Here is a 26,123-nt window from a genome sequence, read left to right as displayed (position 1 = left end):
GGCTGTCGCCCCACCAAAGCCAGGATCCTGAAGTTCATTCTGGGTCTCGTGGCTGGCAGGGATCCAAGTGCTTCAGCCGTCACCTGCTGCTTCCCAGGGCTCTGGTGCTGAGCAGGAGTCAGAGCCAGGCGCCATGATGGGGGGGTGTGGGTGTCTAGACCGTGAGTCAGACGTCCGTCTCCCAGTTCTTCAGCCTAGCGCTTGGTGTGAGCTCTGATGCCCTTCTGGAGGTTGACCGTGGAGCTGAAGGCATCAATGCTGGGTCACTTGTGACTGAGTTACATGGACTATTAAGTCAGCGTTGGTGTTAGGCTGTTGAGCCACGGCGCTGACCTTTTTTTTTTTTTTTTTAAGATTTATTTTATTTACAGAGAGAGGACAACAAAGATCTCCTGTTCTCTGGGTCACTCCCCAAATGGCCACCACTGCTGGGCCAGCCCAACACCAGGAGCCTGGAACGCCACTCCATGTGGGACACTTGGGTGTAGCTCCTGCCTCCTGGCTTTGGCTGGCCCAGCCTGGCTGCTGAAACCACCTGGAACCTGAACCAGCGGAGGGAAGATGGTTCACCTGCCGATCCCTTGCTGTCTCACCGTCTGGCTCTCTGGCTTTCAAATAAGTAAAGTGTATAGAAATATCTGGCTGGCGCTGCAGCTCACTTGGCTAACCCTCTGCCTATGACGCCGGCACCCCGGGTTCTAGTCCCGGTTGGGGCGCCGGATTCTGTCCCGGTTGCCCCTCTTCCAGGCCAGCTCTCTGCTGTGGCCCGGGAGTGCAGTGGAGGATGGCCCAAGTGCTTGGGCCCTGCACCCGCATGGGAGACCAGGAAGAGAGAAACCTGGCTCCTGGCTTCGGATCGGTGCAGCACACTGGCCGTAGCAGCCATTTGTGGGGTGAACCAACGGAAGGAAGACCTTTCTCTCTGTCTGTCTCTCTCTCACTGTCTAACTCTGCCTGTCAAAATAAATAAATAAATTTTAAAAATTAAAAAAAAAAATAAAAATAAAAATATCTTAAAAAAATCAGATGTCACTCCTTGAATACCCTTCAGTTATGATGTCAGCTGCTCCAGTTATAAGATCCAAAACCGGAACCAGTGCTGTGGCGCTGGCATCCCACATGGGCACTAGGTCCTGTCCTGGCTGCTCTTCTTCCGATCCAGCTCTCTGCTATGGCCTGGGAAAGCAGCAGAGGATGACCCAAGTCCTTGGGCCCCTGCGCCCGCGTGGGAGACCTGGAGGAAGCTCCTGGCTCCGGCTCCAGATCAGCCCAGCTCCAGCCATTGCAGCCATCTGGAGAGTGAGCCAGTGGATAGGAGATCTCTCTCTACCTCTGCCTCTCTACCTCTGCCTTCCAGATTGAGTCCAGGCCCTTCATGATCTGACCCCGCCCGCTGCTGTAGCCTTGTCTCTGTACTCTGCCTTCTGAGCGGCCCGCTGTGCCCGGCGTGCTGTCTCTGCCCACCCATTGCTCAGTGCCGTTCACGCCCAGTGTGGATCAGGTTCCCCCTTTATGTGATCAGTGGACCTCGTGTCCATGGTTTGTGCATCGATTCCCAGACCAAAGGGGGACCTCCGAGAGGACACCGGCCTCAGTGGGCAGTGCTGTGATTGCACACCAGGCTCCCGGAGATGTTTGTTTCTGCCACTTTCTCATCATTTACTGTTTGTGTGTGTGGCTGTGTTTTGTGTCTCTAAGAAGACTTTATTTTATTAGAGCAGTTTTAGGTTCTCAGCAAAATTCAGTGCAAGGTACAAAGATTTCCCACACCTGCTGCCCCTCACTGAATTCCCACACCCCCCTCCTTCAAAATCTTGCACCAGAGGGAACATTCGTTGTAACCGGTGAGCCCACACTGACCCAGGTCCCAGGACAGTGACCCCACACGGACACAGGGCCCCACACTGTCACAGGTCCTCCCCACACTGACCCAGGTCCTAGGACAGTGACCCCACACGGACACAGGGCCCCACACTGTCACAGGTCCTCCCCACACGGACACAGGGGGCCCCACACTGTCACAGGTCCTCCCCACACTGTCACAGGTCCTCCCCACACGGACACAGGTCCTAGGACAGTGACCCCACACGGACACAGGGCCCCACACTGACACAGGTCCTCCCCACACGGACACAGATCCTAGAACAGTGACCCCACACGGACACAGGGCCCCACACTGTCACAGGTCCTCCCCACACGGACACAGGGCCTAGGACAGTGAGCCCACAGGGACACAGGGCCCCACACTGTCACAGGTCCTCCCCACACGGACACAGGTCCCAGGACAGTGACCCCACACGGACACAGGGCCCCACACTGTCACAGGTCCTCCCCACACGGACCCAGGTCCTAGGACAGTGAGCCAGGACATAGCTGCCCCGTGTCCATATTTTGCATGCTTAGTGTACGCTCTGTAGGTTTTGACAAATGTGTGATGATGAGTGTCCACCCTTACAGGGTCACACAGTGCAGATCAGAGCCGCAAACCCTCTGGGCTCCCTATTCTGTCCCCCCTCCCGCCCCTCCGCCCTGGCAACCACTGATGGCTTCACTGTCTCTTTCCTTTTGCCTTTTCCAGAACACCGAGTTGGGAGCACCCAGGATGTGGGTCTCCGATGAGCTTTGTCTGGGTAAATGCGTGTAAGGGTTCCTTGTCTTCTCACGGCTTGGGGTTCATCTGTGTCAGCACTGAGGACCCCCGTTCTCTGTGTCCCACAGCCTTTATCCTCTCACCCACTGAGGGACATCGCACCGCATCCCACCCAGGTCTTGGCAACTGTGAACAGAGCTGCTATAACGTCCATGTATAAGCAAGTTTTGTGTGAGCGCCGATTTCTGTTTTTCTTAGGATTTTATTTATTTATTTGAAATCAGAGTTAGAGAGAGAGATCTTCCATCCACTGGTTCACTCCCCAGGTGGCCACAGTGGCCAGGGCGGAGCCAGGCTGAAGCAAGGAGCCAGGAGCTTCTTCTGGTTCTCCACATGGGTGTCAAGAATCCAGGCACGTGGGCCATCTTCTGCTGCTTTCCCAGGCCATTAGCAGGGAGCTGGATCAGAAGTGGAGCAGCCGGGACACAAACTGGTGCCCATCTGGGATGCTGGTATTGCAGGTGGAGGCTTAGCTGTCAGGCCGCGGTTTGCATGCGTTTGGGTACGCAGCAGGTGCGCCGTTGCTGCGTGGTGAGGTGAGAGGAGGTTTTCTGCGGGCCACACCTCGTTGTCCTTCCCGTGTGCGGCGCTGCGCGTCCTCGCCAGCGTCTGCTGGTGTTGTGCTTGGGATTTGGCTGTGTGCTTTCTGTTTTCTTCGCTGAAATTTTTGTTGAGATAACTGTAGCTTGACCTGGGTTGTAGGAAGTGTACAGGAGCAATCCCTCCTACACTGTGTCCATTCCCCGGTAACGTGGTGTGGCGCCGCAGGGCGCCGGCAGTGGTATCCATGCCAACAGGAGCCCTGCGCTCCTCCCGATGTCTTCTCTCTCCCTTTGACTCCCTTTTGTGCCTGTGTCTGTTCTGTCCTAAGCTGCTGTAGTTGTATGTTTAACACGTTTCCCGAAATGCCTGTCCCTTGCCGAATGCGTTTGATGATGTGTAGCCTGTTCTCTGGCTCCGTCTTGCGCTGTGTGCCGCACATTTTGACGTCTTGTCTCCCTGTCAGCCTGTAGCTTCCTTAAGTGTTGGAGGAGGACTGCTGCGATGCCCGCGCCCGGGACGTGGGCTGTGCTTGTCCCTAGGTCCCCTGCGTGCTGGGACAGAGCGGACACCCCTCAGGGGAGCAGGGCTGTGTGTCGATCGCATCAGGCTGCCTAACTGGGCTGCTCAGATCTTCCTTGTGCTGACTGTTCTTAGTGCGGTCTCCGAGGGAGACTCAGTTACAACGCCAATTCAGTGTACAGCCGCCTTCCTCCTGCTTAATACTTGTTAGCTCAGCAGTGCACGTGGATGTCGGGCACTGGTGACACTGTCGGGGTCACTGAGTGTGTGTGGTTGCCGGGCACTGGTGACACTGTGGGGGTCACTGAGTGTGTGTGGTTGCCGGGCACTGGTGGCACTGTGGGGGTCACTGAGTGTGTGTGGTTGCCGGGCACTGGTGGCACTGTGGGGGTCACTGAGTGTGTGTGGATGCCGGGCACTGGTGGCACTGTGGGGGTCACTGAGTGTGTGGATGCCGGGCACTGGTGGCACTGTGGGGGTCACTGAGTGTGTGTGGATGCCGGGCACTGGTGGCACTGTGGGATTCACTGAGTGCGTGTGGATGTCGGGCACTGGTGACACTGTGGGGTCACTGAGTGTGTGTGGTTGCCGGGCACTGGTGGCACTGTGGGATTCACTGAGTGCGTGTGGATGTCGGGCACTGGTGACACTGTGGGGTCACTGAGTGTGTGTGGATGCCGGGCACTGGTGGCACTGTGGGGGTCACTGAGTGTGTGGATGCCGGGCACTGGTGGCACTGTGGGGGTCACTGAGTGTGTGTGGTTGCCGGGCACTGGTGGCACTGTGGGGGTCACTGAGTGTGTGTGGTTGCCGGGCACTGGTGGCACTGTGGGGGTCACTGAGTGTGTGTGGTTGCCGGGCACTGGTGGCACTGTGGGGTCACTGAGTGTGTGGTTGCCGGGCACTGGTGGCACTGTGGGGTTCACTGAGTGTGTGTGGATGTCGGGCACTGGTGACACTGTCAGGGTCACTGAGTGTGTGTGGATGCCGGGCACTGGTGGCACTGTGGGGTCACTGAGTGTGTGTGGATGCCGGGCACTGGTGACACTAAGGGGTTCACTGAGTGTGTGGATGTCGGGCACTGGTGACACTGTGGGGGTCACTGAGTGTGTGTCGGGGTCACTGAGTGTGTGTGGATGCCGGGCGCTGGTGGCACTGTGGGGGTCACTGAGTGTGTGTGGATGCCGGGCACTGGTGGCACTGTGGGGTTCACTGAGTGTGTGTCGGGGTCACTGAGTGTGTGTGGATGCCGGGCGCTGGTGACACTGTGGGGGTCACTGAGTGTGTGTGGTTGCCGGGCACTGGTGACACTGTGGGGGTCACTGAGTGTGTGTCGGGGTCACTGAGTGTGTGTGGATGCCGGGCGCTGGTGACACTGTGGGGGTCACTGAGTGTGTGTGGTTGCCGGGCACTGGTGACACTGTGGGGGTCACTGAGTGTGTGTCGGGGTCACTGAGTGTGTGTGGTTGCCGGGCGCTGGTGGCACTGTGGGGGTCACTGAGTGTGTGTGGTTGCCGGGCACTGGTGGCACTGTGGGGGTCACTGAGTGTGTGTCGGGGTCACTGAGTGTGTGTGGTTGCCGGGCACTGGTGGCACTGTGGGGGTCACTGAGTGTGTGTGGTTGCCGGGCACTGGTGGGACTGTGGGGTTCACTGAGTGTGTGTGGATGCCGGGCGCTGGTGGGACTGTGGGGTTCACTGAGTGTGTGTCGGGGTCACTGAGTGTGTGTGGATGCCGGGCACTGGTGGCACTGTGGGGGTCACTGAGTGTGTGTGGTTGCCGGGCACTGGTGGGACTGTGGGGTTCACTGAGTGTGTGTGGATGCCGGGCGCTGGTGGGACTGTGGGGTTCACTGAGTGTGTGTCGGGGTCACTGAGTGTGTGTGGATGCCGGGCACTGGTGGCACTGTGGGGTTCACTGAGTGTGTGTGGTTGCCGGGCACTGGTGGGACTGTGGGGGTCACTGAGTGCGTGTGGATGCCGGGCACTGGTGGCACTGTGGGGGTCACTGAGTGTGTGTGGTTGCCGGGCACTGGTGGGACTGTGGGGGTCACTGAGTGCGTGTGGTTGCCGGGCACTGGTGGCACTGTGGGGTTCACTGAGTGTGTGTCGGGGTCACTGAGTGTGTGTGGTTGCCGGGCACTGGTGACACTGTGGGTTTCACTGAGTGTGTGTGGATGCCGGACACTGGTGGCACTGTGGGGTTCACTGAGTGTGTGTGGATGTCGGGCACTGGTGACACTGTCGGGGTCACTGAGTGTGTGTGGATGCCGGGCACTGGTGACACTGTCGGGGTCACTGAGTGTGTGTGGATGCCGGGCACTGGTGGGACTGTGGGGTTCACTGAGTGTGTGTCGGGGTCACTGAGTGCGTGTGGATGCCGGGCACTGGTGGCACTGTGGGGGTCACTGAGTGTGTGTGGTTGCCGGGCACTGGTGGCACTGTGGGCTTCACTGAGTGTGTGTGGATGCCGGGCACTGGTGGCACTGTCGGGGTCACTGAGTGTGTGTGGATGCCGGGCACTGGTGGGACTGTGGGGTTCACTGAGTGTGTGTGGTTGCCGGGCACTGGTGGCACTGTGGGCTTCACTGAGTGTGTGTGGATGCCGGGCACTGGTGGCACTGTCGGGGTCACTGAGTGTGTGGATGCCGGGCACTGGTGACACTGTCGGGGTCACTGAGTGTGTGTGGTTGCCGGGCGCTGGTGGCACTGTGGGGTTCACTGAGTGTGTGTCGGGGTCACTGTGTGGTTGCCGGGCGCTGGTGGCACTGTCGGGGTCACTGTGTGGTTGCCGGGGTCACTGAGTGTGTGTGGTTGCCGGGCGCTGGTGGCACTGTGGGGTCACTGTGTGGTTGCCGGGCACTGAATGGTGCCCGCCGACCTGTGTTGCCCTCTGCTTTCGGGTTTTCAGGAACCCTCCCTGTCCTTGCCCGTCTTAATGAGTTGGGTTTTGTGCTGTCCTCATTCTGTCTTGCAGGTTATACTTTCTGTTTCTACTCTTTGGTTTCTTTTTGAAAAAGATTTTATTTATTTGAGAGGTAGAGTTACAGAGAGAGGGAGAGACAGAAAGGTCTTCCACCCACTGGCTCACTTCCCAGATAGCTACAATGGCCGGAGCTGCGACGACAATCCGAAGCCAGGAGCTTCTTGCGGGTTTCCCACGCATGTTCTGGGCCCCGAGGGCCTGGGCCATCTCTCGTTGTCTTCCCAGGCCATAAGAGAGCAGCCAGGACTCAAACTGGCACCCATATGGGACGCTGGCGCCCCAGGCAGAGGCTTGGTCTATTACACCACAGCACCAACCCAATTGCTTGCTTTTTTATTGAAATTTACATTCTTCCAATACTACTTTCAAGCCTTAGTACTTTAGAAATTCTGGTTTTAGCTTTTGTCTCTCTAATCCCACCTTCCAGTTTACAGTGGCCAGTATTTTAGTTCTGAATTATTTTAATCTTACTGCAGATTAGGCCTTTTCTCCCATTAGTCTTCTTTTTTTTCTTAAGATTGATTTATTCAAGATGCAGAGATAGAGATAGATAGATAGATAGATACATAGATATAGATGTATCTTCCATCCAATGGTTCACTCCCCATGTGGCCCCAATGGCTGGGGCTGAGCCACCCTGAAGCCAGGACCTAATTCCAGGTCTCCCACGTGGGTGCAGGGGTCAAGGCACTTGGGCCACCTGCCACTGCTTTCCCGGGGCATTAACAGGGAGCTGGATCGGAAGTGGAGCAGCCGGGACTTGAAGCGGCGCCCATGTGGGTGCTGGCCCTGCAGGTGGCCGCTTTACCTGCACCACAGTGCAGGCCCCATCATTTTTTCTTTAGATTTACCAAGGTTATGCATTTCTTTTCTCATCATTAATATAGCCACTGTCTCCTTCTGGGCTCACTTTCCACTTTCCTTCTTCACTTTTTTTTTTTTAACCACAGATTTTTGTGTAATAATTGGTCTTCCTATGGCTGAAACTTCCGTGGGTGGAGCTGTTCATAGCCATAGAGTCTGTGTTGACTGACTTTCCTTGACACTGTGTTGATGGATTTCGTTGTTTTTACAATGAAGGCTTTTTTGTCAATCTTACTACTTCTGTGGCTTTGCTATTTTGACTCTCCCACTTCAATATTCTAGGTTTAGATTTGCTTGTTAAAAAATGTTTGTTTACTGATTTATTCATTCATTGAAAGGCTGAGCAAGAGAGAGAGAGAGGTCTTCCATCTGCTGGTTCCCTCCCTGGATGGCTGCAACGGCCAGGCCTGGGCCTGGAGCTCCCCCGTTCTCCCACGTGCGTGCAGGGGCCCAAGCACTCTGGCGTCTCCTGCTGCCTTCTCTGGTGTTTAGCAGGAACCGGCACTCGCCGCCATCTGTGCGCCCTGGTGTGCGCAGCGTCTCACTTGCACTCAATGCCAGCCCCTGGCATTGGCCCTCCTGCGCCTGGGCTGCTCCCTCAGCCTGATGGGCGTGTGTGAGCGCTGCTCCCCGCCCCCTGGCTCCTCTTCGCGTCTTTACTTTGAGACCCTTACCCCTTGTTGCTCCTGCATCCTGGAACACTCGCACGTTGAAGTTTACGATTTCTAATTCTGGTTTCAACTCTGTCTATTCTACTTTATAGCTCTTTTAAAAAATGTGTTTCTTAATCATTGTGTTTAATTGTTGAGACATTTTTGCCTTTTACAAATCGGCCTGCTCTTGATGGTCTCTCTTTTCCTTTAGCTCTTTGAACACCTCTTTTTTAAAGCTTTCTATTAAGAAATTCGTATAGAAATTTCAAGCAAGCCAGAGAGCGTGGTGAGAACCACTGAGTCCCTTGCTCAGGTTTGAGCAGACGTCAGCACCCTGCCCCTCTTGTAAATCATGCTCATTTTCAGGATGCTCTCCAGTCACTGTGCTGTCAGCATGCATTCTCACGCCGCAAGCCGTGCCGCTGTTGTGATGTGTTTGCTGCTGGTTTTTCTGGGTGTGCTCACGCGGGGCCCTACTGTGGAAGCGTCCCTGCGGGGCTCCCTTCTGCTGTGGGCCTGGAGTTTGCATCTCTGCCCAGCGAGTTTCTGTGGACACTCTGGCCACAGGGGACCTCGGGCATGGCAGCTTTTCTTTTTCTTTTTCTTCAAACATTATTTATTTATTTGCAAGTTAGAGTTACAGAGAGCAAAGTAGAGACAATGGCCAGGGCTGGGCCAGGCTGAAGCCAGGAGCCAGGGGCTTCATCTGGGTCTCCCATCTAGGTGGCAGGGGCCCAAGAAGTTGGCCATCTTCTTCTGCTTCTCCCAGGCCGTTATCAGGGAGCTGGATCCGAGTGGAGCAGCCGGGTCAGGACCCTGTGCCCAGGAGGAGTGCTGGCGTCGCAGCTCATGGCTTTACCCACAATGCCACAGTGCTGGCCACAGTGGCAGCTTTTCCAGGTCCGACTCACGGGGGAAGCAGATGTGGTCCTCCTGGCTCCGGCTCTGGGCAGTAACCTCAGTGCTGGTCCTGGCAGGCAGGGGCCTGCAGCCTGGACTCCTGTCCTGCGGGCGCTCTGCTGTTCAGAGCTCCGTCCAGGTCCCTTGAGCCTGTCAGCCCACGTCCGCTTGCCCGCTGCGCCTCCCTGTCTGTCTCTGCTCCGCAGGTGTGCAGTTCCAGCTGGCCTCTCTGCAGGAGGTTTCCTCTGCGCCGGGAGGGTAGCCAGGGAGATGGCAGAGCTCCTCCACAGCCGACTCGGGATTGTTCTCTGCTTGCTTGCTTGTTTTTGATTTCTATTTATTTGAGAGAGAGAGAGAGTGCTCCCATCTGCAGGTTCACTCCCTGAACACCTACAGCAACAGGGGTAGGACCTGGAACTCCATCTGGGTCTCCCACGTGGGTGGCAGGGGACCCAAACTCTGTAGCCATCCTCCACGGCCCCCCGGGGTGTAGAGGATGCAGGAACCGAGGCACACCAGTGTAACCACTAGCCCAAACACCTGCCCCTGTGTGTGTGTGTGTGTGTCTGTGTGTTAAATAGCGAGGTCTTTCTGACCTCCTCTGCTCTGGGCCGGCTGAGGCAGCCTGCTGTTCGCTGCTCCTCTTGGTGTGTGTGGTGTTCACGGAAGAGCTGACAGACCGGGCTGCCGTGGTCTCACGGCTGGGAAGCGGGAACCCGGGCAGTCTCACTCCTAGTCCCTCGCCCTGTCCACACGGAGCAGGAAGACCATCTTTTCTCAGTGGTTTCATGACTCTAAAATAGCTGTGTTTATGTTTTCTGACTGTTCAAGTGATTCAGGCCCATTCAGGGAATGTGGAAAGCATAAGAGTTTGTAAACAGGAAAATGCAGGCACAACTAGGTAACTTAGATATCACTGTGACATTCGCGTATTTCTCTGTGTTTTGAAGGGAGATATGTCTCATAGATTTTTTTAGTGTTATATAGGATTGTGTGCCCAGCTTTCTTCATCTGGCAAACCATGAACAGTTTTTATCTTCGACTTTATCCTGAGGGGCTGGTGTTGAGCTGCAGTGGGTTCAGCAGCTGCTTGCAGCACCAGCATCCCATGTGGGCGCTAGTTCGAGACCCGGCTGCTCCACTTCCGATCCAGCACCCTGCTGATGCGCCCGAGAAGGCAGTGGAAGATGGGCCGAGTGCTGGGGCCCTGCTCCTGTGTAGGAGACCTGGAGGAAGCTCTGGGCTCCTGGCTTCTGCCTGACCCAGCCCTGGCTGCTGTGGCCGTTCAGGGAGTGAATCAGCTGATGGAAGACATCTCTCTCTGTCTTTGTAACTCTGGAGTGGAAGTGGAGCAGCCGGGACTCGAACTGGCACCTGTATAGAATGCTGGTGCTGTGGGCAGCTGCCCAGCCTGCTATGCCACGACAGTCATCAACAACCCTCAGAACTCTACGCCTGTTCTCTGACTTGGTTTTTTTTACTCAGTGCCGTGGCCATCTTGTGTGTTGTGTTCATGAAGGTGTGTACCATTCTTTTATAATCCCTTATCTGAAAATTACATAAGCAGTGTGGGTGTGCACTCATGAGGAGCTGAGTGATATAGCGTGGTACGCAGTACGCATTTCAGGTTTAAAGCAGGGCTTCGGTGACTCACCCACCCCCTCCTGTGTGTGTGAGCCTGTGCCCTGCTGGGTGTGGGAGGGGTCATCGTCCAGGCTGGATGTGTGTGGGGTGGGGTTATGTAGTCCTCCAAAGGTATTAACTGGCTCTGCTACCAAGGATGTGTTTTCCTGACCCTTGTGAACACCGGTCGGTTTTTCCTGTCTTCATGTGTTTGCCGTGTGTGTCTGCTGGGAGAATGGCCGGCCGCTCTGTGTGGTGACTCCTCCCAGAAGAGGCCCTGGCCTGGAGGTGTGTTTCTCACATCAGTCTATGAAGGTGCAGGCGCTTTAACTCCACACGCGGTTCTCTCTCACCAGGAGGAGCTTAGTAAGAAAAACTGCTCTTACCGCTTCACGCTTCACGGCTCTGTTCTCTTGTGTCGCTGTTTACGCCATCTAGGATTAATAGGAAAGGTGTGGAATGGGGGTCGGATGTCTCCGAAGCCCGGATTCAGCTGAATGGGCAGGGCGGGGGAGGGGAGCCAGGGTGGGGTCCCACCTTCCCACCCAGGTCGGGGGAGAACAGGAGGAGGACACCCAGGTCTGAGCAGCCCGGGGCAGTCCCCACTCCTTCCCTCTGTGGGACCTGGGCTGGCAGCACCGTGGCTTCCACAGTGGCCGCTGACGTCCACTCACACACAGGGCCTCACTCAGGGCCGCGGGCCTCCATGGGGACGGAGATCAGGCCTGAAGGACCGGGAAGCTGGCTGAGGGCACGCTTCACAAAAGGTTCAGTCAACTTCTTTTAAACGACACATTTTCTTCTTAAAATTTATCTGAAAGGCAGAGTGAGCGACAGAGAGACATCCTCTATCCACCAGTTCACTCCTCAAATGGTCACAACAGCCAGTGCTGAGCGGATCCAAAGCCAGGAGCCCGACACTCCCTCCCTCGGGGTCCTTAGCACTTTTTCCAGGCCACCGCGTTGGAATGGATCACCATTGCTAGTAGTAGGTGGACAGGCTCTTTCTGGTTCCTGCTAACGTGACCTGGTGGCGGAAGGTGTGCATCTGATAATTACAGCCCAGCTTCCGCGGCCTGGGCAGGAGGCCTGAGCGGAGGGCGGTAATCCTGATCTTATCAGAGGCCGTGTAGTCCCACAGCGTGGCGCACAGCAGTGTCTCTGAGCCTCAGGACTGTAGTCCTGCCCGTTACACCTGGGAGCAGCTAAACCCGGGCAGGGCAAAGAGCGCTTCTCTTTGTACTGAGGTCTGCGAGTTGGAGGAGCGTCCCCACCTCATCCCAGGCGTGTGTGTGGGGGGACACTCTCAGAGCTGGCCGGAGCCTCCTGTGCTCTGCTGATTTTGTGTTTGGGGTCACTAGTGACTGGGGGCATCGTTCTGCCGGTGCTCCCACGCCCTGTAGCTGCAGCCGACAGGACTGCCCACACCCAGCTGCCCCCGGACCGGGCTCTGGCTTCTCTTGTCCAAGCCAGAGACTTGGGCTGTGCCCCCTGAAAGCGTGGTGGTTTTCCCGATGGCTGCTCTGAGATTCAGGCCTAGGAAGTCGCCTGGACCCTTGGCCCTGGGGTGCACTGCGGACACCGTGGCCGCCCGGTTTGCAGAGGGCACTCGAGGCTCTCTGTAAGAATCGGCGGTGGCTGAGCCCCATGCTCTCTCCCCCAGCAAAGGGTTAACTGCTGCCTGGGCAGGAGTGAGGAATGGGAACTAAAATTGCTTTGGACATCTGAGCTGGGCTTTAATAAGCTATTCCAGGTGGCCAAGGAGTAATCCTAAAATAGCCTCGATGCTTAATTGCTTTTAAAGTCAGGCCCTCCTCAGGCGAAGCTCTGAGGAATGCAGCCTGGCTCCTGAGATCTTGGAGGCGTGGTCTGGGCTGCTGCTTGGTTTTTTTTCCCCTTCAAATCCCAGCAGAAAGGCCCAGGGGCAGCCTTCCTGGGTCCGGAGACGCTGGGTGAATATTTCCCATCCCTCGCCAGCCTGCTCCTGGCTTCCTCCCCCGTCCCCGCTCAGCTTTTTTCTGTCTGGGGCAGAGCATCCCTTTCTCGGACTCACCTTCCTCTTCCTCACCCCAGATCCACCGGTGCCCAGGTGGTTCCCCTGTTCCTGGCACTGATTCAAGGTTGGGACACTGCCGGCTTTCCCTCACCAGTCCCCAGTGCCACGTGCAGAGATTAGGCGCTGCCCTGTCCGGTGTCACGGGGGGCAGGAAGGTACATTCCACCACGGAAGGGGTGGCCACCCACAAGTGCGGTGCACGCCGGAGACAGTGACAGATAACGCTTTTTTTTAGGATTTATTTATTTATTTGAAGGTCAGAGTTACACAGAGAGAAGGAGAGACAGAGAGAGGTCTTCCATCGCTGGTTCACTCTCCAGTTGGCCACACTAGCCGGAGCTGCGCCGATCTGAAGCCAGGAGCTTCTTCTGGGTCTCCCCTGTGGGTGCGTGGGCTCAAGGACTTGGGCCGTCTTCCGCTGCTTTCCCAGGCCATAGCAGAGAGCTGGATTGGAAGTGGGGCAGCTGGAACTGGAACTGGCGCCCATAGGGGATGTTGGCTCTGCAGGCAACAGCTTTACCCACTGTGCCACAGCGCCAGCCCCTACAGATAACTCTTGACAGATGAATCAGCAGTTCATCCGGAAAACAATAACAGTTTTCTGCACACACAAAGTCGCAGTTGGGTGATTGGTATTTCATTTGCCGCTCTCCCCTCTGGACTGCCAGCTCAGCACCATTCACAGATTCTGTTGCATCCCAGGTGATGGGGCCACTGGGACAAGAAGTCAGCCTTCCACTGTCACAGCCCTGCTAGGAGTCTGGCTCCCTGTGTGTGTGTGTGTGTGTGAGAGAGATGTATTAGTCCAACTGTCCCTGTGTGTGTGTGAGATGTATTAGGAGTCCGGCTGTCCCTGTGTGTGTGTGCGTGTGTGTGTGTGATGTATTAGGAGTCCGGCTGTCCCTGTGTGTGTGCGTGTGTGTGACGTATTAGGAGTCCGGCTGTCCCTGTGTGTGTGTGTGTGTGTGTGATGTATTAGGAGTCCGGCTGTCCCTGTGTGTGTGTGTGTGTGTGTGAGAGAGAGAGAGACGTATTAGGAGCCTGGCTCTCCCTGTGTGTGTGTGCGTGAGACGTATTAGGAGTCCGGCTGTCCCTGTGTGTGTGTGTGTGTGTGTGTGTGTGAGAGAGAGAGAGACGTATTAGGAGCCTGGCTCTCCCTGTGTGTGTGTGCGTGTGTGTGTGTGACGTATTAGGAGTCCGGCTGTCCCTGTGTGTGTGTGTGTGTGTGTGTGAGAGAGAGATGTATTAGTCCAACTGTCCCTGTGTGTGTGTGAGACGTATTAGGAGTCTGGCTGTCCCTGTGTGTGTGTGTGTGTGTGTGTGTGAGAGAGAGAGAGATGTATTAGTCCAACTGTCCCTGTGTGTGTGTGAGATGTATTAGGAGTCCGGCTGTCCCTGTGTGTGTGTGTGTGTGTGTGTGTGAGAGAGAGAGAGACGTATTAGGAGCCTGGCTCTCCCTGTGTGTGTGTGCGTGTGTGTGTGTGACGTATTAGGAGTCCGGCTGTCCCTGTGTGTGTGCGTGTGTGTGACGTATTAGGAGTCCGGCTGTCCCTGTGTGTGTGTGTGTGTGTGTGATGTATTAGGAGTCCGGCTCTCCCTGTGTGTGTGTGTGTGTGTGTGTGAGAGAGAGAGAGAGAGAGAGACGTATTAGGAGTCTGGCTGTCCCTGTGTGTGTGTGTGTGTGTGTGTGTGAGACGTATTAGGAGTCCGGCTCTCCCTGTGTGTGTGTGTGTGTGTGTGTGAGAGAGAGAGAGAGAGAGAGAGAGAGACGTATTAGGAGTCCGGCTGTCCCTGTGTGTATGTGTGTGTGTGTGTGTGTGTGAGAGAGAGAGAGAGAGAGAGACATATTAGGAGCCTGGCTCTCCCTGTGTGTGTGTGCGTGTGTGTGTGTGTGAGACGTATTAGGAGTCCGGCTGTCCCTGTGTGTGTGTGTGTGTGTGTGAGATGTATTAGGAGTCCGGCTGTCCCTGTGTGTGTGTGCCTTGTCCAGCAGAAGGGGTCTTGGGAGCAGTGGCAAACGCTGACTTAGTCATTTGTTTTTCAGGAAGTGCCCAGGCCCCCTCCCCTTCTCAGAGCAGAGTTTACATTTCCTGCTGGTATTCCAGGCATTTCACAGCCAGTTTCCACCCTAAGCATTCAGCTTACAGCCTCCCTGCCAAAACACGCCTCCGCCTCCGCCTCCGCCTTGTTTATCCCGCCTCCGGGCTCACTGAGACTAAATCCCCCCCCCCAGCCCAGGCCCCCACCCCCAGTGTTTGCTGCCTTGCCCTAGTAAGTGCTGTGTGTCCAGCTTGTTTTCCTAACTCCACGGTGGGAACTGTCTGGTGGGGAGTGGGGGGTGTCCTCCCCAGCAGCGTGGATCCTCAGGACACCTGTGTGAGGGGAAGTTGTCAGGCCAGCCCTGCCTTGCCCACACAGGTGGTCATCAGAGGTAAGAAGCTGTCTGCTCCTCACCGGGCACATCTAATTGCTGAGCGAGGGGCAGGGTCACTCTTACTGGACCTGAGACCTCCCCTGGGGAGAACTTCGAGAAAGGGAAGCCTGGCCCCTCTTCCACAGGGCGGCCTTTTAGAATTTTTTTTTTTTTTTTTAAGAATTTACTTATGTATTCTAAAGGCAGTTACAGAGAGGGACGGAGAGAGCTCTTCCCTCTGCTGGTTCACTCCCCAAATGGCTACAGTGACCAGGCTGGGCCAGGCCGAAGCCAGGAGCCAGGAGCTCCAGCCAGGTCTCCCACGTGAGTGGTAGGGATCCAGACACTTGGGCCATCTTTCCGCTGCCTCCCAGGCACAGTGGCAGGGAGCTGGATCGGAAGTGGCGGCACGACACCGGCCCCCCTTTCTCGTCTCCAAGGGCCGTGGATCTTTCCCCCTCTTGGGGGTCTTCTAGGGTGGAGATGTTGGCGCAGCACCATTTTGCTTTTGACTAGCAGTCAGGTAGCTGTCCCAGTGCTGGGAGCCACGTTCCTGGCGTCCCTCAGAGGCGCGCCCCCTTCCTCCCTCCCGCCCCCTTGGCCCCTGGGTGCTGTGGCTGCTTTGTGTGGAGGTGCTCCTGGCAGTGCCCCAGCTCACAGGAGGGCTGCTTCTCTTCTGGCCAGAGCACCCAGATGGAGGCCAGTGAGGTGAGGAGCGGATGAGCCCCGCCCCGCCCCTGCCCCCGGTACCTGAATGCCCCTCCATGCGGGCTCTGCCCCTGCTTCCCCAGCCTCCTCTCACTGCTGCTTGCCAGGGCCTTACACGCATAGCACCAAGGCTTCCCTGGGAAAAGGCGCTCTGTGGGAGTAAGCAGTGGGGACAAACTGTTTGCTGTGAGCTCCTGGTGAGACCAGAGGTGTGCAGAGAAGGTTCTGGAGAAGAGGGGCTGCGGAGGCCATGGTGACCACTGTGGCCTCTGCCGGCGCTCCGTGCGCCTGGGACGGTGACAGTGACGGCCTGCCCACAGCACCCTGCAGCCCAGTGCTGTCAGCTTTTGCCAGGTCTCGGTGCTCCTCCCACCTCCCTGATTTCTGCTAGCTCTGCGGCCTCAGCCTCATCTGTTTCCGTGGCACCGCTACTTCTGCGCTGGCCACTTTCTTCTCTGTTGTTTTCATTTATTTATTTGGAAGCCAAAGTAACACAGAGAGAGGGACAGACAGAGATCTCCCATCCTCTGGTTCACTCCCGAGTGGCGGCATCAGCCCGGGCTGACGCTAGGCGCTCATCTGGGTCTCGCAGCTGGGTGGCAGGAGTCCAGGCGTTTGAGCCATCTTTGGCCGCTTTCCCAGGCACGTCAGCAGGGAGCTGGGGTGCTGGCGCTGCAGGCAGTGGTTTAACCAGCTGTGCCACAGCCACACCTGCTGAGAGGGCAAGAAGTCTGCTGAGGCACCTTGCGCGGCAATAGTGAGCCCTGCCCTTTGCGGGGGTTGGAGGTCCCAGGGAGGGGTCGCATGTTGTCTGTCAACAGATCTATCTTCTGTGCACTGGGGGATGCAGGGGCCCAGGTAGCTGGAACCTTAGGTGGCAGAGCCCAGCAGGGGAGGTGAGCTGCATACCAGTGGGACTGAGGGTGGGGGTGGGATCAAGACTTCTTACACCTCAGCCAGAAAGTGCAGGGAGGCAGGGTCCCTGCTGAGCGGTCCCTAGACAGCAGGAACTGCTTAGGCTGCTTTTCAGCCACCCAGCTGAGCAGGTAAGAGGTCAGGCCCGCTCCCTGCAGCCCTTCTGTCCTCTGGGGCCCGCCAGGGTTCCTCTCTGTCCTGCACGTGGGTGTTTATTTTCACACCAGCCGCTGCTGCCCTCCCCACCCTCCCCCTGCCGGCTTGTGGATTCCACCCTCTCCACCCAGCTGAGTGCTAAATAGTTTCTGAGTGAGCCTTCAGAGTGCCATGCCAGGAAGTTATTTTAATTGTAATCAGAAAAACAACAAAAGCCCTCTCTGGGTGACCACTGAGGGAGAGCCCTCTGGTGAAGCATCACGGTGGGGCGTGGAGCTGCCCAGTGAACACTGGGAGGACCACGCCACTGCCTCCACGTCCACGTCCACATCCACCTCCTCCCCCACCCCCACCCCCAAATATCTTTCAGCCATCGTGCTCGGGCTAAGTGCCTTTCTCGGGAATTACCATCCCAAGCCTCAAGCGCAGCTAGCTCAGGCCAGCTCCTGCCTCTTCGGAAAGCGGGAGAGTGGCTGGGCCTGTGTCTGCTGACTGGCGCCACCCATCCTTGGGGTTCCGTGTACCCGTTGCCACAGTGACTAGATTTCTGGTGCCTGTAATTACAATGCAGGGGTGAGCTTTTGCCTCGTTTCACAGTAGCACCCCTCCCACATGGTTCTCGCTCCCCTGAGCTGAAAGTGGAGCACGCTGCCGCTGCAGCCGTGGGCCTGGGTCGGACGGCATCGAGCGCACCTGGGCTCTGTGTGGCTGTTCGTTTCACTGTCTTGCTTGGGCTTGCCCGGCTGTGTGCCGAATTGCCGCTGTCAGAACGCGGGTTTTGTCAGACCCCACTTTGAGCAGGGGAAGCAGAGTATGGCCCCTAAGCAGGACCGAGTGCTGCCTCCTGCTCCCAGGCCCTTGGAGTCGAGGGGAGCTGAGCCTGCACCGGGCCAGGCCCTCCTCTCACTGGGCTGGTCTCGACTGTAAGCCCTTTGCAGTCCAAGGACCTGGAAACCTCTGCTCCCAGCCCCACGTGCCCTCCCCTGCCAGCCGGGTGGCATCTGGTCCTGGGGAGTGTGGTGCCAGGCTCGGAGAGCGCCCAGTCCCCCCCGTGGTGTGCTGTCCTTAGAGGTGCTCAGTTGGCTCCAGTAAGCGATTCGTTCTGTGCCAGACGGCGTGCAGTGTGCTGAGAGTAGAAATGAGACCCCTGCTCTCTAGGCGGGCTGGGGGCTGAGTTCATTCCAGGGTAGCTGTCAGCCTGAGCTGGACAGCGGCGGCGTTGCTCCTGGTCAGGTCGGACAGCCCAGTGAAGGAAGCCCAGGATCGCCCAGGGGACAGAGGAAGAAAGGTCTACAGGACACAGGCCGCCAGTCCTGTCCGATTGAGTCTAATGGAAGTGAACTCGCCGCAGGAGCACCGCGTCTGTGCTGTGGGGGCGTCTCGGGCTGCGGTGATGTCGTAGCTAGACTGTGCCGTCAGCCTGATGGGAGCCTCAGTGACCGCAGCTTCAGGATGCGGGCCCGGCCCTTGGACGCTTTATCTCCCTCGGAGCGGGGGGGGGGGGGGGGGGGGCCAGGCCTGGTACTAGGTGTGCGGTACTAGGTACCGGGCTGTGCCTTGCGGGATGGCTTCTGAGGGATCCTCTGGGGTGGGCAGGTCCTGGCAAGACTGAGCCTGTGTCCTCTTCTAAGACGGTCGGGTGCAAGTGGCACCCACTCCACCCCGGCAAGCTGAAGAGGTTTGTCCACCTGACCCCTCTGAGGCAGGAATCCCGACTGAAAGCAGAAAACGGGACCTGCACTGGGGCACAGCAGGTAGAGCCACTGCCTGCAGCCCCGGCGTCCCATACGGGCCCTGGTTCTTGTCTGGATGCTCCACTTCCCGCCCAGCTACCTGCTCGTGGCCTGGGAACAGCAGTGCTTGGGCCCCTGCACCCACGTGGGAGACTCGGATGAAGCTCCTGGCTTTGGCCTGGCTCAGCCCTGGCCACTGTGGCCATCTGGGGTGTGAACCAGCAGATGGAAGACCAGTCTCTATATATAACTCTTTCAAAGGCCAGCACCGCGGCTCGATAGGCTAATCCTCCGCCTGCGGCGCCGGCACACCGGGTTCTAGTCCCAGTTGGGACACCGGATTCTATCCCAGTTGCCCCTCTTCCAGTCCAGCTCTCTGCTGTGGCCCGGGAAGGCAGTGGAGGATGGCCCAAGTGCTTGGGCCCTGCACCCCATGGGAGACCAGGATAAGCACCTGGCTCCTGCCATCGGATCAGCACGGTGCGCCAGCCACAGCGGCCATTGGAGGGTGAACCAACGGCAAAAGGAAGACCTTTCTCTCTGTCTCTCTCTCACTGTCCACTCTGCCTGTCAAAAAAAAATAATAATAAGTAAAGTGGGTAATCACGTTTAAAAAAAAAAAAAAAAAGGCAATCATTCTTGTCCCTCGAAGGGGGCAGAGGTGGTGCTGCGAACCAGGCGGCAGAACTGCTACGGGTCTGCAGCTCCCAGGACAGCCCTGCCTCTCTCAGCCTCGTGTCTTGTTCCCCTCAGAACGGCGGTTTGACCTGGAGTGATGATGCGGACGGAGGCCGGGGAAGAGAGATCTCCCGGGACTTCGCCAAGGTCTGTATCGCGTCCTTGGTGACGGGGCAGGGGCTGCTTGCGCAGGAGCGGCTCTGCTGTCCTGGGGAGACTCCCGCGGCAAGGTGCAGTTCCTCATGTTCTCTTCTGGGCTTGGGCTTGCAGCTGTACGAACTGGACGGTGACCCCGAAAGGAGAGAGTTCCTGGATGACCTCTTCATCTTCATGCAGAAGAGGGGTGAGTGCACACCGCCACAGGCCCAGGGGGACCCGGGGCCGCGCTGCTGCTGGCGTCTGGATTTGGCCCAGTAATTGAAAACAGAGCTGAAGAGGGCAGAGCGGGCCGGTGAGAGTGGATAAAGTGAGGATCCCTGTTTGGCCCCGCCTTGTTTTCCATCTCTCTTCTAATTAACCGGTCTCTGGGGTCCATTCAAATTCAGATGCAATTTTATCCTAGTCCCACAGCTGCTGGGGGCAGCCGGAATAGGGGTGGGATTCTTGTTGGCTCTGACACGGCCCTCAGGACCCCAGAGCGAGCAAAGGCCGTTCTTTCTCCTCGGCCTCCCCCTGGGGCCCAGGCCGATCTCCGGCGACAGCCTCAACGTGGGTGGGGAACCTTTATTCTGCCATTTGGCTATTTATGACATCCTTTGCAGCCACACAGAAATGAACCTGCTACAGATGTATTGAACTTCTAGTCCTACCTGCACTTGTGGTTAGAGCAGACCCAGCGGGCCAGACCTTCCTACCCCTGAGCTAACGCCCCGTCCCCGGCCTCTTCCTCCCTTGTGCTCCAGAGTCTCCATGGCCCCCTGGTAGCTGCCGGCGACTGCTGGCTGACCCAGCCTGAGTACCTGCACCTCTGGCTGCTACCTGGAGAAAGTTCTCAGCCCTGAGAGAGGGTGACCAGTAGCCCAAGACTCCCAGGTCGCCCTGCGGGACAGAAACCCACCTAGTACCTTGGCCTCCCCTTCCAATCACCTGCTAATGATTTACAAGCTCCACAGGCCCAGCTGGGGCAGGCCCAGGCCCAGCCTTCCCCAGGGGTGACCTGCGTGGGAAGGGGTCAGCAGTGCAGCCCCCCCCCCTTATTCCTCCCTTCCCAGAAGGATTTCCAAAGGAAAATGGAAGCGAGATCCCGTAGGCAGGGGTGAAGATGGGTGATGGACGAGGGGCCTCCAGGGACACTGGCTTTGTGTCCCCAGAGTTTGTGCAGGGCCCAGCGTGTCCCCTTGGTCTTCCTGACTCCGAGTGCCACACGCAGGGTGGCTGCGCTGCCTTCCACTGGCCGCCACGCGGGTGGTCGCACAGCCGCAGCGCGCGTGTGTGTGAGTGAGCCAAGCAGGATCCAGGAGCCCTTTGATAGCATCTGTGTGGCTGCTCAGGTCCTAAGTAAGTCCTCGCCCTGTCTTCAACACTTTGGTCAGGCATTTCACTGTTTGCCGGCATCTCTGGGGACAGGAAACCGTCCAGCTTCTCAGCTGGACACCACCTTTGTTGTGGGGCTGCCCTAGGCCTCCATGTCATTGGCCACAAACAGAAGCATCTCTAGAGATTCAGTGTCCCCAGCAGGGAGACACCCCGCTGAGAGCAGCCGTGGAGGATGGGAGAGTGCGAGAGTGCTCGAGAGTGCAAACGAGTGCAAACGCCTCAGAGTGCAAACGGCTCAGGTCGTCTGTGCGGAGCCTCCAGCCTGGGGGCAGAGACACTGCGGCACCTGTGGCCAGGGCCCCCTCCGAAGAGCAGCCGTGGCCTTGGGGAACTTGCTGTGGCAGACCTTGTGCTTGGGCTGGAGCGGGGAGACTGAGCAGGACCACAGTGGGGTCCCTCCTGGAAGGCTCTGTGTGGTTGGAAAGGCAGAACTGGGAGCAGATGTGTTCCCCAGGCCAGGAGCAGCCTCAGGCCTCCGCAGCAGGTCGGGGCCACCACGGAGTCACCGGAGCCTGAGCTGGAAAGGCTGGGAGTGGGGCTGGGCGGCTTGGAGCTGCAGAGGAAGCGACAGGCCGGGAGGGAGGCGGGCGCCCAGCGGGCGCCCAGCGGGGCAGAATGACTGCAGCTGCAGGTGATAAACTGGGAGGCCAGCTCTCCTTGTTAACATGTTGGGGTGAATTGACCCGCAGCTGGGCCTTGTTTCTGGGCCCTGCAGGGGTGCCTTGCACCTGGGGGCCCCTCCCCAGCCAGCAGATGAGCCTGGGAAGAGTGCCCATCAGGCTCCCCGCCTCCTGCTGAGCTATAAAAGGAGAGGGTTTCAGTCCCAGTCAGCCTGGACGTTTCCACGTTGTCTGCACCCACAGCAGGGTCAGAGCTGCCCACAGTGAACAAAAAGCAGATGAGACGGCCCCTTAGCGAATCTCCATCAGGACCGATGGACGGGACAGCAGCTGCAGCCGTGCTGGGTTCTGGCCACCCCTGCGTCTCTCAGGAGACCAGTCCAGTCTCACCTCCGGTGTTGTCCCCACCCCACCCCTGCATTCTCCCCCAAGTTTGGACGCCAGTGGGGAAGCTCATGTCCACCACTGCCCCACCCCCACCCCAGCCCGGCCTGCCGGGGCCTGGGCCCTCCGCTGTGTGTTCTGTCCACCTGTGTACACGCCGGCAGTTGGCCGACCTGTGAGTTTGTTTTCTTTGAATCAGTTCGGTCTGGCTGCGAGCTCCTGTTCTGTCTGTGGTCCTGCGCCCCTCTCCTTACATTCGGTGCCTGGGTCCCGGCGTCGCCCCGGCCCGGCACTGTCCTGGCTGGGCGGTGAATTTCCTCTCTTGCAGACTGAAAACGTGGAATTAAACGAGCTCCTCCCCAAGTATCCCTCTAGAAGACTATGACGCCCTTGTAGTGTCAGACCCTGACTGCCCTTACCTGTGTAAAATGCGCAGTGATTTGCTAAACAACTCCTGGGGCTTTGACTTGCTGTGGGCGGCTCCCGAGAGATGCCTGCAGGCAAAGCTCCCCCATCTGGGCCCAGGTGGGGCTCTGAGAGCTGCGAGGTGGCCTTGGTTGTCCCAAACGGACTGTGGGATCTGTCTTGCTGTGGGAGAGGCCTTGGTTGGATGGGTTCCCTTCCCCCGCGTGCCTCTCCACCCACCTCAGGCACAGAACAGCCCTGACAGTTGCCCTGCTGGCTGGGGGAGGCCATGGCCCGTGTGCTGTGTTGGCCTGCAGGACCTGGCCTTGTGCCCTGGCCATGCCTCCTGGTGGACTGAAGTATGTTGTCTTTGTCAGGTACAATTGAGCTTTGGGGCTTCATTTTCTTTCTTCTTTAAGATTTATTTATTTATTTGAAAGGCAGAGTGACAGAAAGGGGGAGAGAGATCATCTTCCATCCATTGGTTCACTCCCCAAATGCCCACAATGTTCACTCCCCAAATGCTAGGTCTGGGCTAGGCCAGAGCCAAGACAGGAACCCCGTCCAGGTCTTCCCCATGGGTGGCAGGGGCTCAGGCACTTGAACCATCGTCCGCTGCCTTCACGTTCGCAGGCAGCCACGTCAGCAGAGCAGCCATCGCTCTCGTGAGGGATGCTGGAATTGGAGCAGTGCTTAACCCACAGTGCCACACACCAGCCTCAAGGGTGCCCACACCAGCCCCGAGGGAGCCCACACCAGCCCCGAGGGTGCCCACACCAGCCCCGAGGGTGCCCACACCAGCCCCGAGGGAGCCCACACCAGCCCCGAGGGTGCCCACACCAGACCCGAGGGAGCCCACACCAGCCCCGAGGGAGCCCACACCAGCCCCGAGGGTGCACACACCAGCCCCGAGGGTGTACACACACCAGCCCCGAGGATGCCCACACCAGCCCCGAGGGTGCCCACACCAGCCCCGAGGGTATACACACACCAGCCCCGAGGGTATACACACACCAGCCCCGAGGGTGCCCACACCAGCCCCGAGGGTGCCCACACCAGCCCCGAGGGAGCCCACACCAGCCCCGAGGGTGCCCACACCAGCCCCGAGGGTGCCCACACCAGCCCCGAGGGAGCCCACACCAGCCCCGAGGGAGCCCACACCAGCCCCGAGGGTGCACACACCAGCCCCGAGGGTGCCCACACCAGACCCGAGGGTGCCCACACCAGCCCCGAGGGTGCCCACACCAGCCCCGAGGGTGCACACACCAGCCCCGAGGGTGTACACACACCAGCCCCGAGGGTGCCCACACCAGCCCCGAGGGAGCCTCTGGATTCACCCTTGTCTGGGGCCAGATCTCTTCTCCAGTCATCCAGCTGCTGCTAAATACAGCTTTTACTTTCGCGTTGTTCACAGTCCCTGCCCTGTTAGTAGCCGGTTAACTGCAGCATGGGGAGGGGAGCCCGGTGTTTGAAAGCTGTACATTGCATGGCCCAGTTTTGTTTAGATTCAGCCTCTTCAGGACCTGATTGGAACTTGCAGTGCTTGGCAGAGCGAGCTGTTCGATAGTTGTGCATTTTGTCTGAGGTAAGGGACACTCAGTAATCCCAGGTGCCAGGGGCGAGGGTGCAGCACTTGTAGCCGTGGGGAGCCCCGCTGTGTCTGAGCTGCGTGGCACGGATACTGATGGACACCCACTCGCGCACACAGCCAGGCCCCACGACCGCGGGCTGCTGATGCTGAGAGGGTGGGAGCGGGATCCAGGGTTGTGCCTGGAGGTGGGCTTGACAGGGGCCCTGGGTCGCTGGGGTTGTGCCCTCTGAGGGCAGTTCTTAACGAGGGCCGGTCACAGCCGCTGAGCTGGGCCCAGCGGCCCTCTGTTTTCTGGCTCTCTGTGCCTGCTGTCACCGCATACACAGCCCCCCCAACCCAGTGGGGCTGCCTGATCCTGCCCTGTAAACCTGAGCCAGAGTAAACCTCCGGAGGGAGCTTCGCCTGGCTGTGTAGGTACAGTGACAGAGCCCACCCGCGAGCCAGCAGCAGGTGAAGCCAGGAGGCCTGACGCGGCACCTCCCCATACCTGGTCAGCCCCCACCCCCGCCCAGCATCCCACATGGGGCCGGTTCAAGTCCCGGCTGCTCCACTTCCCGTCTCACTCCCTGCTGATGTGCGTGGGAGAGCAGCTCCTGGCTTCAGCCTGGCCCAGCCCTGGTCATGTGGCCATTTGGAGAGTGAACCAGTGGTTAGCACATCACTTTCCTGTCTGTCTCCCTCTCTCACTGTAACTCTGACTTTCAAATAAATAAGTAATTTTTAAAAAACAAAAAGCTTTAAAGCGGTGTCAGGTCATAGCTGCGATTTCCGTATCAGCTGCAGCAGAACCCAAACATCACCTGCTGCTGAACTTGCCGAGAGCCGCAGTCCCTGCCGGAGCGCAAAAAGGAGAAAGTTTAGAATCAGCCCGCCGGGTTGTGGGCCGAGCAGAACTCGCCCCGTGCCGAAGCTGAGCACTGGCTGCGCCGTGACCGGCCGCTGTCCGGCTGCCTAGGCGTGGTCCTGGTGAGGGGTGCGCCCCCTGGCACCGTGGGCTGCGGCCTGACCAGACCGTGGACACTGCCCAGCGCCAAGAAGGAAGCAGCCGGGGGCACAGCCCGCACTGGGGAGGAGAGGCCCGGCCTTGCCGCACTCTGATTGCCTTCAGGGGAAGCTGAGGAGCGTTGAGTGGCACGGAAGGTGGAGGTGCCCCCAGCACAGTGGGCGGGAGGTTCCAGGGAGCTCTCGGAGGCGCAGGGGTGTGTGAGGTGGGGTCCGGGAGGCGCAGGGGCGTGCGAGGTGGGGTCCGGGAGGCGCAGGGGCGTGCGAGGTGGGGTCCGGGAGGCGCAGGGGCGTGTGAGGTGGGGTCCGGGAGGCGCAGGGGCGTGCGAGGTGGGGTCCGGGAGGCGCAGGGGCGTGCGAGGTGGGGTCCGGGAGGCGCAGGGGCGTGTGAGGTGGGGTCTGGGAGGCACAGGGGTGTGTGAGGTGGGGTCCGGGAGGCGCAGGGGCGTGTGAGGTGGGGTCCGGGAGGCGCTGACATGAGCTGCGTCCTTAGGTTGGGCCGCTGCCTGCACGCTGCCAGACTCCCCGTGTGCACAGACAGGATCAGCACTCCTTCTGCGTGTTCCGGGAACCGGACCCCAGCAGGGCCGCCCGCCCCGCCCGTCCCCGCGTACCACGGGGCCCCCTGTCGGCGCTCTGCACTCAGGGGATGGCAGTGATTGGTCTTTTGCAAGGCCAGGAGAGAGCAGCTGGGTCCCTGGCAGGCCACGCCCTGGCTCTGAGGCCCGCAGCCCCGGGGTGTGCCCCGGGGTGTGCCGGGTCCCTGCCCCGTGGCTCCCGGTCTTCACTGGAACTGACCTGCCCCTGTGGAGGGGAGGAGGTGGCTTTCCTCCAGCAGTCGTGCCCCCTCCCAGCTGCAGAGCGGGAGGGGCCTCACCCCACCCCCACCCGCTGTTGCTGCCTAGCTGGCGGCCGCCTGCTCAGCTTTGGCTGCTTTTTTTTTTTTTTTTTTTTTTTTTTTTTTTTTTTTTTTTTTTTACAGGCAGAATTAGAGAGAGAGACAGAGAGAAAGGTCTTCCTTCCATTGGTTCAACCCCCAGTGGCTGCTACGGCCGCGCCGATCCGAAGCCAGGAGCCAGGTGCTTCTCCTGGTCTCCCATGGGGTGCAGGGCCCAAGCACTTGGGCCATCCTCCACTGCCTTCCCCGGGCCATAGCAGAGAGCTGGCCTGGAAGAGGAGCAACCGGGAT

At 58.6% G+C, this 26,123-nt stretch overlaps 1 protein-coding gene across 1 annotated transcript in view; it reads left to right on the top strand.

Annotated features, from left to right (window-relative positions):
* The window catches only part of ARID3B (AT-rich interaction domain 3B), a 42,203-nt gene that overhangs the window by 7,651 nt on the left and 8,429 nt on the right, over positions 1–26,123 (top strand). Inside the window, exons 3-4 of the mRNA XM_062204868.1 lie at positions 19,472–19,543; positions 19,667–19,739. Coding sequence (XP_062060852.1) covers positions 19,472–19,543; positions 19,667–19,739 — 145 coding nt within the window. The remainder of the gene's footprint in view (positions 1–19,471; positions 19,544–19,666; positions 19,740–26,123) is intronic.

The sequence above is a fragment of the Lepus europaeus genome, chromosome 11 (assembly GCF_033115175.1).
Source record: "Lepus europaeus isolate LE1 chromosome 11, mLepTim1.pri, whole genome shotgun sequence".
Lineage (NCBI taxonomy): Eukaryota > Metazoa > Chordata > Mammalia > Lagomorpha > Leporidae > Lepus > Lepus europaeus.
Note: the sequence above shows the minus strand (reverse complement) of the source record. Positions and strands in the feature narration are given on the sequence as shown.